Source organism: Armigeres subalbatus, chromosome 3, assembly GCF_024139115.2.
Source record: "Armigeres subalbatus isolate Guangzhou_Male chromosome 3, GZ_Asu_2, whole genome shotgun sequence".
Taxonomy (NCBI): domain Eukaryota; kingdom Metazoa; phylum Arthropoda; class Insecta; order Diptera; family Culicidae; genus Armigeres; species Armigeres subalbatus.
This window is the reverse complement of record NC_085141.1, coordinates 160,075,670-160,092,903: the sequence shown is the minus strand read 5'-3', so window position 1 is coordinate 160,092,903 and position 17,234 is coordinate 160,075,670. Positions and strand designations below refer to the sequence as shown.

The following is a 17,234-nucleotide window of genomic DNA, read 5'->3' as shown; positions in this document are numbered from 1 at the left end:
AAGAAGTAATTATCTACTCGTTTGCCTTTTTCGGGCAAACGCATACTTTTAAAGAAGGAGTCATCTACTCTTTGGCATTATCTCGGGCAAATGCATACTTTAAAAAATTAGGAATTTATTTTTTTAACTTTTCCGGGCAAATGCATACCTTTGAAGAAGTAGTTACTCGTTTGACTTTTTCTGGGCAAACGCATACTTTTAAAGAAGGAGTCATCTACTTCTAAGGGTCTGTCTCATTTGGAGAATTAAACTTCAAAGTGACAGTTCGAGAATTAAAAAATCACCCCGTTATAAGAATGGCTGGTGCTACCCAGCAATTCCAATAGGACATCGATGGAAAATGATTCGATATCTGTCAAAAGTAATCTTGCTCTGCGAGCAGGGCTGTTTGATGATTATTGAAATGTCACTTTTAAGTTTGATTTCAGTTTAATTATCCAATTGAGACAGACCCTAAGAATGGAAATCATATATTCTTACGACCCATTGCATTTGATACTTTTTTCAACGAATATGCCAAATGGCCTCGAGGTACCCAACAAATTATGCCAAACGCCCTTTAGACATTTAAGTCGTTATGCCAAATGGCATTATACCAAACGGCATTATGCCATATGGTCTTCCTCCAATATGAACAATGAACATAATGAAATATATGCTCCTTCGTATTATATGTGAGCCTTAACAAACAAATCAAATGGGCTCCATTTCGGGCAAATGCGTGCTTCAAAAGAAGGCAGCTTATGTCGTTTTGCCTTATTCCGGGCAAATGCGTGCTTCAATATAAGTATTTTTGGATAGAAATATAGTATCTGGTATTTCTAATTTATAGAAATGACAGCGGAAGACATAGTGGGAACGGGTCATTCTGGGTTTTTTGTTTCTGGGGAATGGGTCATTCTAGGGATTTCTTTTCGGGGAAATAGTACATTCTAGGGAATATCATTCTAGAGAATTGGTCGTTCTGGGAAATGGAATTCAGGGAAATACCATTCTGGGGAACTGATTCTGGGGATTGGTATTCTGGGCATTGACCTACAACCGCCTAGCGTACTGGTTTCGTGGGATCAAACCCCACCGAAGGAAGTATTTACCCTCCAATACATTTTTCGAACTAAATCTTTTACATGTTGTGCAATTGCAAAAATCGAGTTTTAGACGTAGCAATCAATAAATGATGGCAACACCGTGGTCTACTCTTCATGAATCAGAATACGCAAAGTACCGCTGCTGCTGCTGATTCTATCAAATGCTGCAAATATTCAACTCCCCCAGAGGAAGAAAATACGTTGTCCACGAACCATAGCGTATGGAACGAGTGTTTCGGATATCAAAAATACTAAGGTGTTATTTAATATCGACTGCTCAGAATACAAATTGTGGATAAATGATGGTACCATTAGGATGCAAATAGTTAACAAGGAACACGTTCTTACTGGTGGTAGAAACGAAAACAAAACGCCAACATTCAGTTCTACACTCTATACAGCGGTATAATTGAGAAGACCACGGACGCTGTTCAATGTTTCAGATACAAACAGTTCGGCCACGGAACTTGCCGTGTGCAAAGTTGCCTTAGGATTGACTACCCACGAGGCCACGAATGGCACGAACGTACATTGCCGCCCGTTTTACCATGATACTCTTCAGGACTGTCCTGACCCAACGAATACCTTCCCCAATATTCAACTCCGTGGTACTTATGAGGGTGTCGCTGGGTCGGAGGCCTCCACTAAGTAAGTACTACATCAGTACTACTTCCTTCTCCTCCCAAGTTACGACGAAGATGGGCGTCGCCAGGAGTGATAATCCGCATGCTTTAGTGTTTTTTATCCTAGATTGAAATCAAGGACCATTCCCACCTGGATTACTGATAGCAATCTGAATAAGTATTTCAAAAGAAAAACATCCAATCGACGAAGTACACCGTAACTATGCAATGCTATGCTGAAACCACTGTGACCTATTTCCAATTTCCGTACCGTGACCTGCCCTAATTCCGCGCATTGCCTAATACCGTGGATTCTATCCAAATTGATGAATATAGAGGTACTGTCTGTCATACACATCACATTCTTTGGGGAAATACACAAATATATATCAGAAAATGTTAGCAAATTATTATTGTGGGTATTTGTGACGTAAATTAGGCGCTAAAAAATAAATGTGAAAATGTATGAGCCGACCAGCCAAAATTTGCATCCGCTTAGCAAAACGCTTAAAATTATGGTTATATTTCCAAGTCTTGTAACTTGATTTTTAAATGATATTTACTTCCAATATCTCATTGAGCCCAGTTTTACAGCTATAAAAAATGAGCTGGGTACTGAAATGGTATTTAAATTTCTTGTTTTTGCATTTTTATTGATAAAAACAATTGTCGCGGTATTAGGCCATCTTCTTCGCCAGTAGTGCCTAATACCGTGACTAGGCTATGCCGTGATGTTGATACTCAGAAAAATAAAACGTAACCATCACATTGAATACATAGACCACTAGACAATATCGTATAGGTATTGAAACATTCATACTAAATAAAATATCTACGACATTTTATGCGTAGGATTACTAGGGAAGCATCATTCAGATGAATTACATATTGCAATATGTATTATTCCAATACTTCCTCAAAGAAAAACTTCTGTTGGAAGACTTGAAGATGGTATACATCTAATGAGCATACAAATCGTCTTTATTGTGTCGCTCAGCACATACGAATACAATATCATTTATGCGATATTTACCACAGACTATAGACGTAAATATTTTTCCTGTGCAGTGCAGTTTCCTTTAGAAATGAAGGTAGAGTATTTTTCATCTGAATACAAATCCTCCTATTGTCTTCAAATCTACTTAGACACTCGATTGGATATCATCTATCTAAAACCTAAAGAAATGTGAAGTGAATTATTTGAAAAAATAATGAACGCTTTTAAATCGTCAATATTGAGAAATTGCTAACTTCCCAAGGAAATGATTATTTTCCCAGTAGGTATCTGTGTAAAATAGTTAATTTTTATGACGTTTTTTAGTATGTATGACCTAATAATTTAATTGAAATTTGTATATGATTCAATTATTTACACATTTTATTGTAAATGTGCTCTTAAGCTCATCTTTTGAGCTTGTTTGATAGGGCACGGTATTAGGCAATTTTCTGCGCGGTATTTGGAATCTTCTTCGGAATGTACGCGGTATTAGGCATATTCATAAGTCAAATGTCGAATACTATTTTCTTCATTTTTTTATGAGTTGAAGTACAAAACATATTTTTCCCTTCAAATGTATTTAATATTGATTAAAGTGACATAGTTTTCAAAAGTGATTGTTACAAATTGAATTTTATATAGCGAATTTATTGTGGACACGTCCTTAACCCCACGGTAATAGGGCATGTCACGGTACTATTTCAAAGTTTTTAAAAATTCACATTTCATAAACCTGTTAAATACCGATACACATAATTAACGTCGCGGTTATTAATAAATCGCTTCCCAATTCAGCGAACCTGCGATCAAACGAACCCTGTGCCACAGATGCGGAGTCGCATTGATACCTACCAACACTGCCGAATATAGTGACCTTCGCAAGGAGAATCTATGCTTCGTGGAAGTGACCTGCAAAGTATGTAACTACCGTAAACGATACCGTAACTGGAAGGGCCACAAAATCCATCTGGAAGACTCAAATTTTGTGATAGAGACATTAGCCTTTGATACAAAACCTGAATAAAGTAAATTCACAATCGTTTTCTATAAAAATATACTCTTTATTTCAATCTCAATAATTTACACGATGAATACAGAGTGTCGCATAGTCAAATCTTGACAGTAAGATCCTACATTATGGCACTTTTCTTCCTATAATTACACTTCTTTCTTGTCACCATTCAACGCAAATATTTATAACTGAGTGAATAACAATCACTTTAAATTAGTTCCCCCTTAAATATCCTTACATTCAACAATACAACTTACAGCAAGATGATAAGAGCACTCATATCTACTAGTCACATAACCTTAGCCAGAGCAGATAATAGTATTGCTTTACCTTATGATTTTGTTTAGAACAGTCCTTCACAAGCACTTGAAAGAAAGACCTCGGGTTCGGGTTTCTACAGGCCGTCAACCCTGGTCACTTCTCGAGAAATCGCCATTGGCAAGGAATGTGTATTGCTGTAAAACGGATTGCCTATATGACTAAGCTGAGATTATTCCCTGATCGAGTGCGATTTCCCTGAAAACGAGCAGAGTTGTGTTGCCTTCTAATTTCCCGTACTTTCTATTCTCGCGAGATTAGTTAACAGGGTTTGGTTCTCGACTATATATCGTGCTTCTTTTTTTTTCTAATGTTTTAGTTACTTCAGTCTTTAGCTTTACACATAGAACATAAATTCAAATTAACACATTTCGTTTGTTTCACATGCTTACTGTTAAAAAATACAACTACGCGCAGCTGTTTTAAATCTACGTGGAACAGAACAATATGTTATTTTATTAATAAAACTACACATACAAATAGTAATAACTTATAGGCGGCGAGATTTTTGAAGATTACTGCGCTCAAAAAGGACGCCTCTTCAACAAGTTACGCCTGTTTGTTTGTGTTTAACATCTAAAGAGCAGCTCTTTGAGCAGTCGTGAGGATCAACTAATTAGAACAACAATTAATATACTACGTTATAATCAGGCAAGACTTAAATAGGATCAAATCAACAATCGCATGTGTTCTTGGGTGTGTGTGTTCTAGGAATATAAAATCGTGTATTTTAAAATAGTCCATGCTAGCATGTTTCGATAGGTTTAGCGAAATCGTTTCACTAAATAATAATTGGATAAAATCATGGGTTTAGGGCAATATATCGTTTTCGTTTTAGAGCTCATTGTCGTTTATGTTTTTCTGAGTTATGTGTTTGATCGGTGACTCCCATCATTGGGACAGTCCGAATAATTTCAGCGCATTGAAAGCCGTTGCCAACCCGACGTCTTCGGGTTTCTTGTTCATGAATGCAGCAATCATTTCTACAATAGCCGGAAGGCTACAAGGTTCGTTGCGTTGGAAGGTACAGTAGCGGTGCAAGTAGAGCAGTGATCGTTCCGTTAGACCCGTTTTCACGTGCTGCGGCAGCTTGGAAGCCCGTGTGTTGGGATACATGAACGGCGAATCGGTTTCCACCAGGAGGCGTTCCAGAGGGAGCCGACCATCCTCGAGTAGTTTGCGAACGCCAGTGTCAGATTTGTCCTGTAGAAGTATAGGATAGGGTTATTTTTCAGAATAATATTTAGCGATCAGAATTTGTACCTTGCATAGATAACCCGTTAGTGATATGTAGTAGTCCCTTTGAAGATATTTCAACGCTTCTTCAGTCGTGCCCATGAAGCCTCTGATTATAATCTGCGGGGTAGGTTGGAATCTGAAAGAAAGAAATTGATCAAATTATTGAAGAACACAAAAAAAAATTTTGCGGCAACTTTATAGTGACTAAATCTGGTCACATAGGAGTTGTCGTAACTCATGTGGAACACGCGTGATGCTCTCTTAATTTCAATTCAATTGATGTCTGCAGAGTGTCCCGCGGAACGTCCCACATTTCTTATATTTAGGAAAGAGTAAACTCTGGCGTCCTAAAAAATGTGATTTCATGAATATTTTTGAAGACATCTTTATGAATGCCAAAAATAGAATACATATGTGTTTATTCTACAAAAAAAAATATGTTTTGGCCGACATATCTCACGACGCCTGGGTCGTGCAAGGATGAATCCATGGATACCAATGAAAAACGCGACAGGTCAGTTACTCATCGACCCAACTGATCAGCTGGAACATTGGTTCGATCAATTCAAGCAACTTCTTCGAGCGTTGACCCCTGACCAACCACCGTCCACAGCTCGTCATGAGCCGTTGGGTGACTAAAACCTGAAAAAAGTGCTGGAATTATTAGAGAATTTCTGACACAATCATGGAAATTTCAAACATGAAAAACAATTCAATAACTGAACACTTGTGGATCGTTGTTCCGATCTATGGACAAAAAAAAACGTTTAACCAGCTTCAAAGGAATTCCTAGATAATTCCCGAAGCAATACCTAAAGAAAGCTACAGGCCTTGTAGCGGGTCACTTTTTAGTGACTTGGTCACTTTTTTCGGGCAAGTCACTAAAAAGTCTCTTTTTTCGACCTCAAGTCACTAAAGTCACTTTTTCTCGCAAAAAGTCACTATTTTCAACTATTTTGAAACTATTGACTATTTTTGAATGAAGCTTTATGTATAAGTCGGATGATGCTTTGTTCACGGCGGAAATGAAATTACGGATCTTGGAAAAATGATCGCTCTGAAACTTCGCCAGCCATTTTACTCGATGCTCTTATTGGCATTTCACCAGTAGCTAATTGACCTTTCCCGTCAACATTTTTTATTTGCTCAATCGATTCTTTATTTTATTTAAAGTCAACTTTCCCAAAGAACCCATATTTTTTGACGCCTCTAAGTATTTTTAAAATTTAAAACAAAATATTAAAAAAGTGTTGTTTTTCAAGATTGGGCTAACATCCGCCTGATTTTTAACGAATGAATCTTTCAGACTGGTTCACTCGTGCAGCATTTTTTCAACTTTTGTTTTCGATTTTTAAATTAGTTAGACGCTTGAGAGAGAGAGTTGAAAGATAGAGGAAGAGAATGAGACAATCAAACGAGATGCAATTTTTGACGGGAAAGGATAAAGATATTATATAAAGGGAATAAAGTCTCCCCAATTTTGAAGATTGCATGCGCTGAGATACATCGAAAATGAGAAAAGTAGATCAAGTCTGCCCAGTCTCCCCTATCATATGCACTATTGGCGGTTCAGATTAATCTTTTCAATTTTAGATATTCTTCCCGGTGCTTCAGGGAAACTAATAGTTGATTAAAGGCTTGTTATTTAGTACATACCTAAAACAAACATGCTTATCAGTTTTGTTATAACAGAAAATTGTTTTATCACAAAGCTCGTACTTTGAATCATAGGGGCGTAACTGCATTAATCCATTGCTCTTCGTCGATGTTTTCTTTTTATTATTGTAGCGAATTGCGGTAGTTTGCTGAAGATTTAATGGTTTGTTCTTTGTTGTGATAAAGGGTGATTGTATCTTGCACCAGACGCAACAATCACGGTTCTAACTGTTGAGTTATTAATGAAGTTATGATTTAGCGCGTGATATTTTGGTAGAATAAACATATTTATTTTCAAATCGAAATGATATTTGCATCTATGATTGTACTGCAATCGAATTAAAAAGGCGATACATTAAATATGTAAGGGATCCCCAAAGTAATTTTGCTGTAAGAACATGATAAAATAGAAGCCGTTTTTTCCTTCCAACATCCACTTCGCTCAATATTTTGGAATTTTTCAAAATATATTGTGATAATAATTTATACATTTGATGTGTAAAATTATTGAATGTAAAAGATTTCAATCGTGATTTTTTTTTTTAGATTTTGTTAGATTCGTTATATTTTGATAACTTTTAAATTTTAAGACGAGCCCGACGGTCCTGACTTATAAGCAGGAGGTTGAGCGTCCAATCCCAGGTTCGTTGAACTGAATTTTCATAATTTTTGTTTCGTTTTCTACCAAAACGATCCGTTCTGATGTTCCTTTCGCACTAAAAGTTCCAAAAACTACCGTGGCACCTATAGCAAATTTGCATTTTTCTTAGGTAGGTTTTCAGCTAATCCAATGATCGTAATTTTCACACATTCTCACGAGAAGAGAATGTTCATTCACGCAGATTTTTGCCTAGAAATCATTTTTCGGGAAAGAAAAACAGGTCTTATGAGTGATAGATAACCATGTTTCCTCACTTCCAGTCTCACAAACATTTGATTTTCTCGCAGGACTACTCATATTTTGAGTTTTGACTGATATTTAGTAAAATTTCCTTGGGATAAAAAGAGAGGGCAAAAGTTAGCGTGCACGATTTTCGTTTCTCTTTTGAGTTCGTTATGAGAGAGTGGTGAGTAAAAGATCCGCCACAAATTACGAAAAAAAAATTCTCCCTCGACCCAAAAACACTAAATTTTGTCTCATCAAAATTTCAACTGAAACTGAAAGTCACTATTTTCTCACTTTTTCTGCAACTCAAAGTCACTATTTGGTCCCTTTTTCATCAGCTTTGGTCACTAAAGTCACTATTTTGAGCGGCATTGGTCACTACCAGAATCACTCAATGCATGTCCTAGGAATTATAAGCGCAATTTTCTGAATTATTCCTAGATGAGTCCCCGAATAGAGATGGTCGGGTTTCACATTTTGTAAACCCGAACCCGACCCGAACCTGATTCATAAATTCCTTTCAAACCCGAACCCGCACCGTACCCGACAATTTTTAATTCAACTATTTAAACCCGAGCTGGACCTGAGTTATTTTTTTGCCGGAAATCAAACTAGATATTTTAAATTTCTCTTTACCTTAAAAAGGATATAGGCCCAAATAACTAAAAAGCCTCAAAATTACCAGTAACGAATAAAAAAATATTCTTTATTTTATTTTTCGAACCCGTATTCGACCCGAACCCGACATTTTTTTCATCTCACAAACCCGTGCCCGACCCGAACCCGACATTACACCAATTCCCCAAACCCGACCGCCTCTATCCCCGAAAGAATTCCTGGAAGAATTTCCGAAAGGATTCTTTAAGGAATTCCCGCAGTAGAACTTGAAGGGATTTTCGAAAAAATATTTAACGGAAACTGCGCAGGATTTTTGCTAAAGGAATTCTCGATGAAATTCCGAATGGATTTTCAAAAGGAATTCCTAGAAGAATTTTCAAAGGGATTTCTAAAGGTATTCTCGAACGAATTCTCAGAACAAAAATTTCAAAGAATTCCTCAGAAGGATTCCGAAGTGAATTTATGAATAGATTCCCGAAAAAATTACGAAATTAATTACTATGGAAGTTTTAAACGAATTTCCGCATGTTCAAAGATTTTTTGTAGAAGAAATGCTGAAAGAAACGCTCTAGAAATGACCGAAAAAAATCCGGAGAAGTTACTGGGGGAATTTTAAAACTAAATACCGGAAATAATCCCCTCTAGGAATTCCAAAAATAAATTACAAACAAAATTCCTAAAGGATTTACCTAATTAAATCGATCGAATTCCAAAGAAATTTTAAAAGAATATCTAAAGAAATCTCCAAAGTATTTTACGAAGGAGACCCTAAAGCAATTTCTGTATGAAATTATGAAGGAAGTTCCGAGGAATTCCTGAGGGAAATTGCGAAGCAATTCGTAGAATGCCCTCTTTGAAGGAATTTCCGATTTCATTTCCTGGAGGAATTTTCGAAGGAACATCTTTAAGGAATTTTTGATTGAATGATTGAAGCAATTTCTGGATAAACTTGTAAAAGAATTGTTGGATGCATTTCCTAAAGATTTTTTACTTACTTTACGTAAAAGGTACTTTACGAGTCAGGGCCATAAAGCAAAACCATGCAAAAGGTGGCTGAGTTTGATTCCCGATCAGGTCTAGGAAATTTTCGGGTTGGATTTTGCTTTGTCTTCCCTGGGCATATAAATGTGTTAGCCTCACAATGTACCAATGCAAACATGGTAATTTGTCTTGGATAAACCTCGCAGTTAACAACTGTGGTGCTTAATTGACAGTAAGCTGCGAGGCGGCAATGTGCTAGTGGGAGATGTAATGCTGTCAATAATAAGATGTCGAGACAAAATGTTTTGAGACCACCAATAATTTCTTTTGAAAAACGTGTTTCGCAGTATTTACTGGTTTGAATTGGTTATTTTGCTGCAACAATCTGTACATGGCACGTTTGTTTTTACTAATGTAGAGCACCTGAACAAAAAAAATTTAAAAAAATCAGGTAATCTTGTTTTTTTTTACAGATTAGTAGACACCTTGTTCCACTAATACTCAAAAGTTATAAGTGAAATTTTCACGAAAAATGTTCGGTATTACAACGGATAACTTTTCGGAAGGATTTATTTTGGATTTCTACGGGAAGTTCTTCGTATTGCCCATAAGAAATTCTTGGAGAGTTCCATAGCAAAATATTTAAAACAAATAACTTCTGATCAGATGGACTTCGGTCAAATGATCTGATCGGTCAAACTACATATTCGGCCTTGCGGCTTTTGGGCAAATTACTTTCTATTGTTTGTTCTAATCACCGCGTTTATTAATTAATTATTCCGCTAGATTAATTAATCAAATTACTTTCTGCCAAACGACCCTCTTAGGATTAAAAATTCTATTTCAGCGAGAAATTCTTTGGACACACGTTTTTCTTAGTTCTTACAAAGAGATTTTTGGAATTTTTACTGTAATTTTCACGGAAATCGTTGGTATTTTCACGAATAATTCTCTGGAAATCCAACGTGATTATTCATGAAATTCGACTGAATCTTCGAAATTCCCACGGAAAATTCTGCAAACTTCTTCAAATTTGAATCGGCGTGGAGGGGGCAGACCGCTGTATTCGTTGGACAAAACCTTTAGCACTCTCTGTAGACGTTCTATAGTTTTTTTTTCGCGGGTGATTTTAAGCTTCATTTTGATGAATTTTATTTTTATCTAGATAAGTTAAAACTTACCTAGATAAATGTTATATTTTGATAGAAACGAGATAAAGCAAAATTTGCTTCTACAAAGTTATTTGTTTCGACATTTTGGACTTATGCTTCATAGACACCTATGCTCTAAAACCTAGGTAGATGGCGCTGTACGTTATTTCCTTGAAAGCAGCTATAACGTGGTTTTCTTCTCATTTTTTTCGCGTAAAACCTCTGGTATTTTTTTTGTGGTATGCTTTCAAAGGAGAATGATAATTAATCAGATCGTGAGGTCTTACCAAGGTTTTTAAAAGCGTTATTAGTGAATTTCTTGAAAATAAGTTAAAAAACACTGTTTAGAAAAATATGAATAATATACGAATGGGCAGATGGCGGCAGCTGAAAATTTGTCTGAACGTAGTTCAAACTTATATCTTTAATAACGAGAAGAAAAAACCCAGATTAATCAACCTACAGTGAGATTTTGACCCTTCCTTAGTTATAAGGAAATTTGTCCCAGACTCCAGTATTTAAAACGAGATAAAACTACTCAGCTTCCCACGGCGATTTAACGTGAAAGTGACAAAATAATTGCCTACCCAAAGGCGGATGTCATGGGTTGAGTGACAACTCAACGAATGATAACGTACTGTACTTCATGCTGCCTATCTATAAGGCGCTCGTCGGATTGAATAACTATTCTGACAAGGTTAGCAACTATCGTAACGCTGATTGCATATATTGTACTCGTAATTTCCAGAGACCTCGATATTAATTAATCCAGAACTAACTAAATCAGTCATTAATCTGAGCGAAACTCAATAGCGTTCAATAATAACATATATTTCGCCTTATGGATGCCTAATTTGGTAAAACTAAACTTGTTCAATACTTTAACAATGAGCGAGATTTTTATCATAGTAAATTTCAGAATTTGCACACATACGGTCACATACATGCATATAAGTGATCTATTAGTGTCTCAAAACATGCTCACATTTGCTATCTAGCTTCCACTGAAGAAATTTTTGAAATCCCTTTCAATTTTTACGTTTTTGCTTTTCTGAGAAGATTTTTTTGTTCATGCTTCTATATGTTCCTCAATTAAAATAATTTGTTTCTTTGCAACAAATCAGAAAAATAGGCATAATTTCATGTTATATCATTTGTTATAATTATATTTTCAATGTCAAAGTGTATTTGTTTAAAATACCATACATTTTATTGAATAATTCACGAGATTTCTTGATAGATTAATACGTAACACACCTGCGTAACGCATACAAAGTGAAATTATAGACACTTCCGAAGGAAGGGTCAAAAAGTGGAGACATGTGGAGCTTTTTGTCTGCGATTTTTTCAAATTTGGTATTAATATGTATTGAAAATCAACATATTACAGAAAGTCCGAATGAAACGGATGTACGACATCTCCGAATATGTACTGCAATATATGGTAGAATCACAGACAAACAGACATAACACATTGAACATTCACTCATCAAATTCATCGTCATTCAAACACTAACGACATCTGTTGATTTCAGTTAGTTGGGCAAATCACGAACCAGATGGCGGTAGTGAGTAAACGTCAGACTCGAGCAAATCCGATGCGAGCGCCACGAGTGATCGATTGGCCAACTAATGATTATTTGAATCGACCAGTAAATCATTGAACGATGGAAATTTGACAAGAGTTATGTCTGTTTGTCTGTGGTAGAATCGTCCCTTTCCGAAAATTATTAGACTTGTCTGTTTTGTTCCGACACAAGGGTGGCTAATTTCGGATAGGGTGATTTAAAAAAAATTACGTTTTTTTCATAAAACAGTTATTCAGCCTAACTTTTGAAATACTGGTTCGATTTTCAATCAATAGCTATGAAATTCTTTCTCCCAACTTCACATATTATATAAAAATAGAGTTATCGGGTGAGCCATTCTGGAGATAGTATGTTCACGAAATAAAGTATTGATTCGCCATACAAACAACATGGTGGGTAACCATGCGTCTCCATATTCGTGTGGTTTATATTTACAGGGGTTAGACAAAAAGGTTGAGATAGGTAAAATTATGTCGGAATTGAAATCATCATAACTTTGCGTACAATAATCCGATTTTGATAAAATCAGGACCATCAGAACCATCAGCCTTTCTAGTATACTGTTCCCCTGCAAACCTGAGATTGGTCCTTGGCCATCGGAGATGTTCCGGGTTTTCCGGAGGTATGTTCAAGATGCATTTTTTCCACTGCTTGTCATTTTATGTGACGTTTACTATCATCATGTTTTATGCATTCTCCAAAAACCAGAACTAATATGCCGACCAATGGTGGCGGTAGATCGAGAATCCGTCAAAACTACGCAGAGATATGGCCATTTCCGTAAAAATGGTTCCGGGAACATGATGAAATGATAACAGATAGGAATAATGCAAATATGGGTATCTATCTTCATGGCTTTGCGAGACGATGATTACAGAAACATTTCCAGAATGATAGTGTCCACTGCCATCCTTATAGCAGGTTCCAAGGGCCTTCCATGATGGGCCGGTTCTGGTACCGTCTTGAACTAAGCATATATGGGTGTCAAAATTCATGTTTTCCCAAGATGATGAATATAGGATCTTTATTAAAGATATATTATGATGACTGTAAGACTCTCTGGCCAATTTGTAACAGGTTCCGGGTGTTCTGCGAAAGTGACATTTGTTCAGGGTGTATGGCCAATCCCGTACCTATTTTATGAAAGTGGCCATATCTTTGCGTATACCTAACGGATTTTCGATCTGCAGCCCGCATTGGTCAGCATATTAGTTCTAGTTTTAAGGGAGAGTATAAAATCTGATGGCAGTAAACGTCAGATAAAACGACAAGCAGAAGAAAAAAAATGCATTTTTAACATATCCTCGGAAAACCCGGAACATCTCCGGTGGCCAAGGGCCAATCTGAGGTTTTACAAGGGGACAGTATACTAGAAGAGTTTCCGCGTCCGAAGGTCCCGGTTTCATCGAAATCGGATTATTTTATGCAAAGTTATGCTGATATGAACTTCGACAAAATTTTGCTTATCTCAACCTTTTTGTCTAACCCCTGTATATATGAATTGTGTACCGGTACGCCAACATCTTTAAGTGCGACGAAATGATCAGTTTCAGGATGGGTATAGCTGCATTCTTCTGTTAATCATATGTTGTATATGTTTTTTCATTGCACGAAGAATACGCCAGGCAATAGAGCTTCAATTGACAAAATTTACGTGTCGAAAATAATGCATTTGTTTGTCTCTCTGTGACATGGTTGGCCATTGATTGGATTTAATTTATTTTATTGGATGAGTCAGTTTACAACTGAACTTTCACTCTATAATTCCTTATCATATAGCATGTAGCTCATATAATGATAAGAACTTAAATAATGCAAAGCAAGCTTATTCGTGTTGCACCTACTCATCATGACATGAATCATGTCAGAACGTTAATTACTTGCTACCGATAAGGCGATAACAAATACTAAACTAATTTAATATGTTCACTTACTTCGAGAGTATTTCCAACACATCCTCCTGAGCAGATCGTTCGTGTATCAGTATTGGCTTCTGCAGACTGCACGCCAGCTTCAGCTGCCGCTCGAAGATGTCCTTCTGGGTGCACGGCTCGCTAAAATCCCGTTGATAGTCAAGCCCGCACGGTCCGATAGCTACGCATTCCGGCGCACCGGCGATTACCTCAAAGTCGTGCCACGTGCTCGGTTCCTCGATGATGGACTTCGAATCGTGCGGATGGATCCCCGCCGTCGAGTAAATGATGCCCGGGTAGATGCGCGTCAACCGAAGGGCCTCTTTGCTCGACTTGACCGACGTGCCCGGTACCATGATCTTTTGGACGCCTGCGGTGAACGGAGAAGAAGCAAGAAGAATTATGTGCCGTGAAAAGTACATTTGACATTGAAATTTTTATTTATAGCGCTTTAACCGCTGAATGTTCAAACATGTTTAGTGAAATCTTGTCCGTGGTTATGGTTGCTTTACCGCAGTAGCGTAAATACCTGTTCGATGTTGATAATGCTTTTCATATCGTTGATTTCCATTATTTATATTGTTCAGTGAGTGATCTGTAATATGTTCTACTATTCTCGAGATGTTTGTTCAGATTTATGTTACCTCTGCTTGGGGAAACAAGAGAGAAATATTACGGGATTTAAGAATAAGGCACATCACTATGCAACTTTGTAACTAAAGCACGTGTTTGTCACTGTTGAATCATTGTCTTGCGATCGAATTCGCTCAATTAACGACTTAGGACCAATTATGTCCAGCAATAAAGCCCACACCCGAATGCCTTACGCGAGGAATTTGCTTCCCTTGGTGCGTATCGTTTCTGGCACGCTCTTAATCGCAAACAATTTTTCATGCCTTTACCCATTAAATCCATTATCACTTCCTCCAATCATTGCCGCCCGTGCGGCGATGGCTCGTCACGATTTGGCTCGCGAGTCCGTCAGCATTTTTATATGCATTTCCCACCAGGTGCAGAACCGCGCAACCGATTCTCACGTAACCAGCACCAGCACCGAATTGGGGTGGTTTGCCATTTTCTTCCTATATTGTTTGGATCCCATTTGAATTATTAGTAATTATTATCGATTGGTTGGTTCCAATTTTCGATGGCCGATTGTATAACAAAAAAATCATGTAAGTTTGCCGGCGCTCATTTGTGTTTTCGATCATGAGGGTTTCCATACAAGACGGCCTATTGATAGTGGAGCTAATGAAATGTTATCATCACCATAAAAAAGATCATGGTTTGTCTTATTTAATTACTGAAAATAAACTGAATGACATAATTCCCCTTTGGTGCAGCTATCTCTACTGAAAATTAATCACCATTTCAGTTTCGACGCAAGCGAAAAATTGTGACAATTTTTTATCATATTTGCTGCGGTAAAAATTTAATGTTCCTATAGAATTAGCATAGAGGCAATAACAATTCGATAGTCTGTTTTATTTCTCTTATATTCTTATGAAACAATTAAACACTATGGTACGAACTTCCTTCAAAAATACTTTCATTTCTAGAATTTCTCCTGGAATTTCTTCAGAAACTCTTAAGAAATTGATTAGAAAATGTTTTCTAGAAGTCCATCAGAAAATCCAAACAATTTGTTTTTATTTTTTACTAAACATTCTTCCAGAGTTTCAACCAAAGAATTCCTTCGCGAATTTCTCCAGGTTTTTTTAATCCTCCAGGAATTGCTTCAAGAAATCTTTTAGGAACGTTTCGTATATTCCCTCAAAAATTTCTTCATGGATTCTTCTTGAAAAAGGAATATCACGGAGCAGTTCCTGGATGAATTTTCTGGGGAATTTCTAGTGTAATTTAAAGATGAATTTACGGAAGGTTTCATGGAGAAATTTCCAAAAAATAGTTGGATTTCTAGAAGTATTCTTTAAGTAACTTCTGTGGAAATTCTTGTAGATTTTTTTTGGAAAAATACTTGGAAGAGTTCTTGGAAGAAAAGGCGGGAAGATTTCCGAGTAAATTTCATTAGGATATTCCGTTGGTTTTCTGGTTGACTTCTTGGAGACATTTTGGTAATGTGACCAGCAAGCGTCCTGCGAAATGCGAGACACCTATCTGGATTACGTCACTGGCTTGAAAATGAATACGACAAAAATGTATTCCGCATAGATTTTGGCCCAAAAAAATATATAAAAATAGTTGTAAGGTTGCATAAATTGGTATAACTTTGAAAAATTAAGTTGAAAAATGCAGCGACGTCTGGTCACATTAGATTTTGGGAAGGATTCTTTTTAATCGGTGTATAAAAACAATTCTGTGCTAAGTTCATTCTTGAAATTTTGATCACGTTTTATGTATCGTCAGATAGAACAACATTTTGAGAAAAAAAACGCAATCGCAAAGCTTTGAGTTGAGGTTGAGGAAAAGTCCACGCGACGCCTCTGGTTGATAATCTTCACTAGGGGCCGATGCCCACGTAGTGTTTTTTCAACGCTGCGTGCACGTGGCGTTGAAAAAACGCAGGTGTGCATCGGTGCGGCGACGCTGCGTCACCGCTTTTTCCCGATGCACACATGCGTCCTTTTAACGTTGAAAAGACGCTACGTGGGCATCGGGCCTAAAGGTTCGAACGCAATGTAACAGAATGGCGGCAGGAATGAGGAATGATAGCCATATTACATTTAGACAAAACACTTTCTGTCTCCCTTGCGCTGCACTATTGCATGTCTTCCATTCTCTTCATACGAAACATCTTTCCTGCAACTGCTGTGGAGGTGCAGAGATGTTCTTCATTTCTAGAAAATGAGGAAACTGTCTACGTTATTCCCACAGTTTTCATCGTGTTCAATGGTATTTGTCTTTATTCAATGATCAGGTTGATCATAAAACAACAATCTCCAATAAAAAGCACTTAAATTTCACATTTTCTTCCACATGAAAATGGAACTTGTTGCTCCCATCCAAAATCAAGTGATACGGCGATGCCACAGTAGAGTGCCAACCGGTCAACAATGCGGATGATCGGGAAACCGCATCGAGTCCCGGCAGCTTTTGCTGGTATAATAACACAGACGATCCCGCGAATATATCGTCGCACCGCGAAACCGTACTTTCACCAATTATCGCCAGGCTGCAGTTGAAGCGAAAGTTTATTTTTGGC

The 17,234-nt window shown here is 37.1% G+C and overlaps 2 protein-coding genes across 3 annotated transcripts in view; one reads left to right on the top strand and one right to left on the bottom strand.

The window, feature by feature from the left end:
* The window catches only part of LOC134220860 (ribonuclease P protein subunit p21), a 37,032-nt gene extending 33,271 nt beyond the window's left edge, over window positions 1-3,761 (top strand). For both annotated transcript variants that reach the window (XM_062700021.1, XM_062700020.1), the window contains exon 3: window positions 3,504-3,761. In XM_062700021.1, the coding sequence (XP_062556005.1) occupies window positions 3,504-3,732 (229 nt within the window). In that variant the 3' untranslated portion in view covers window positions 3,733-3,761. The remainder of the gene's footprint in view (window positions 1-3,503) is intronic.
* LOC134220858 (3'-5' ssDNA/RNA exonuclease TatD) overlaps window positions 3,749-17,234 on the bottom strand; it is a 40,983-nt gene continuing 27,497 nt past the window's right edge. The window contains exons 2-4 of the mRNA XM_062700017.1: window positions 14,093-14,441; window positions 5,302-5,413; window positions 3,749-5,241 (exon numbers count right to left, since the gene is read on the bottom strand). Of these exons, the coding sequence (XP_062556001.1) occupies window positions 4,930-5,241; window positions 5,302-5,413; window positions 14,093-14,441 (773 nt within the window). The 3' untranslated portion in view covers window positions 3,749-4,929. The remainder of the gene's footprint in view (window positions 5,242-5,301; window positions 5,414-14,092; window positions 14,442-17,234) is intronic.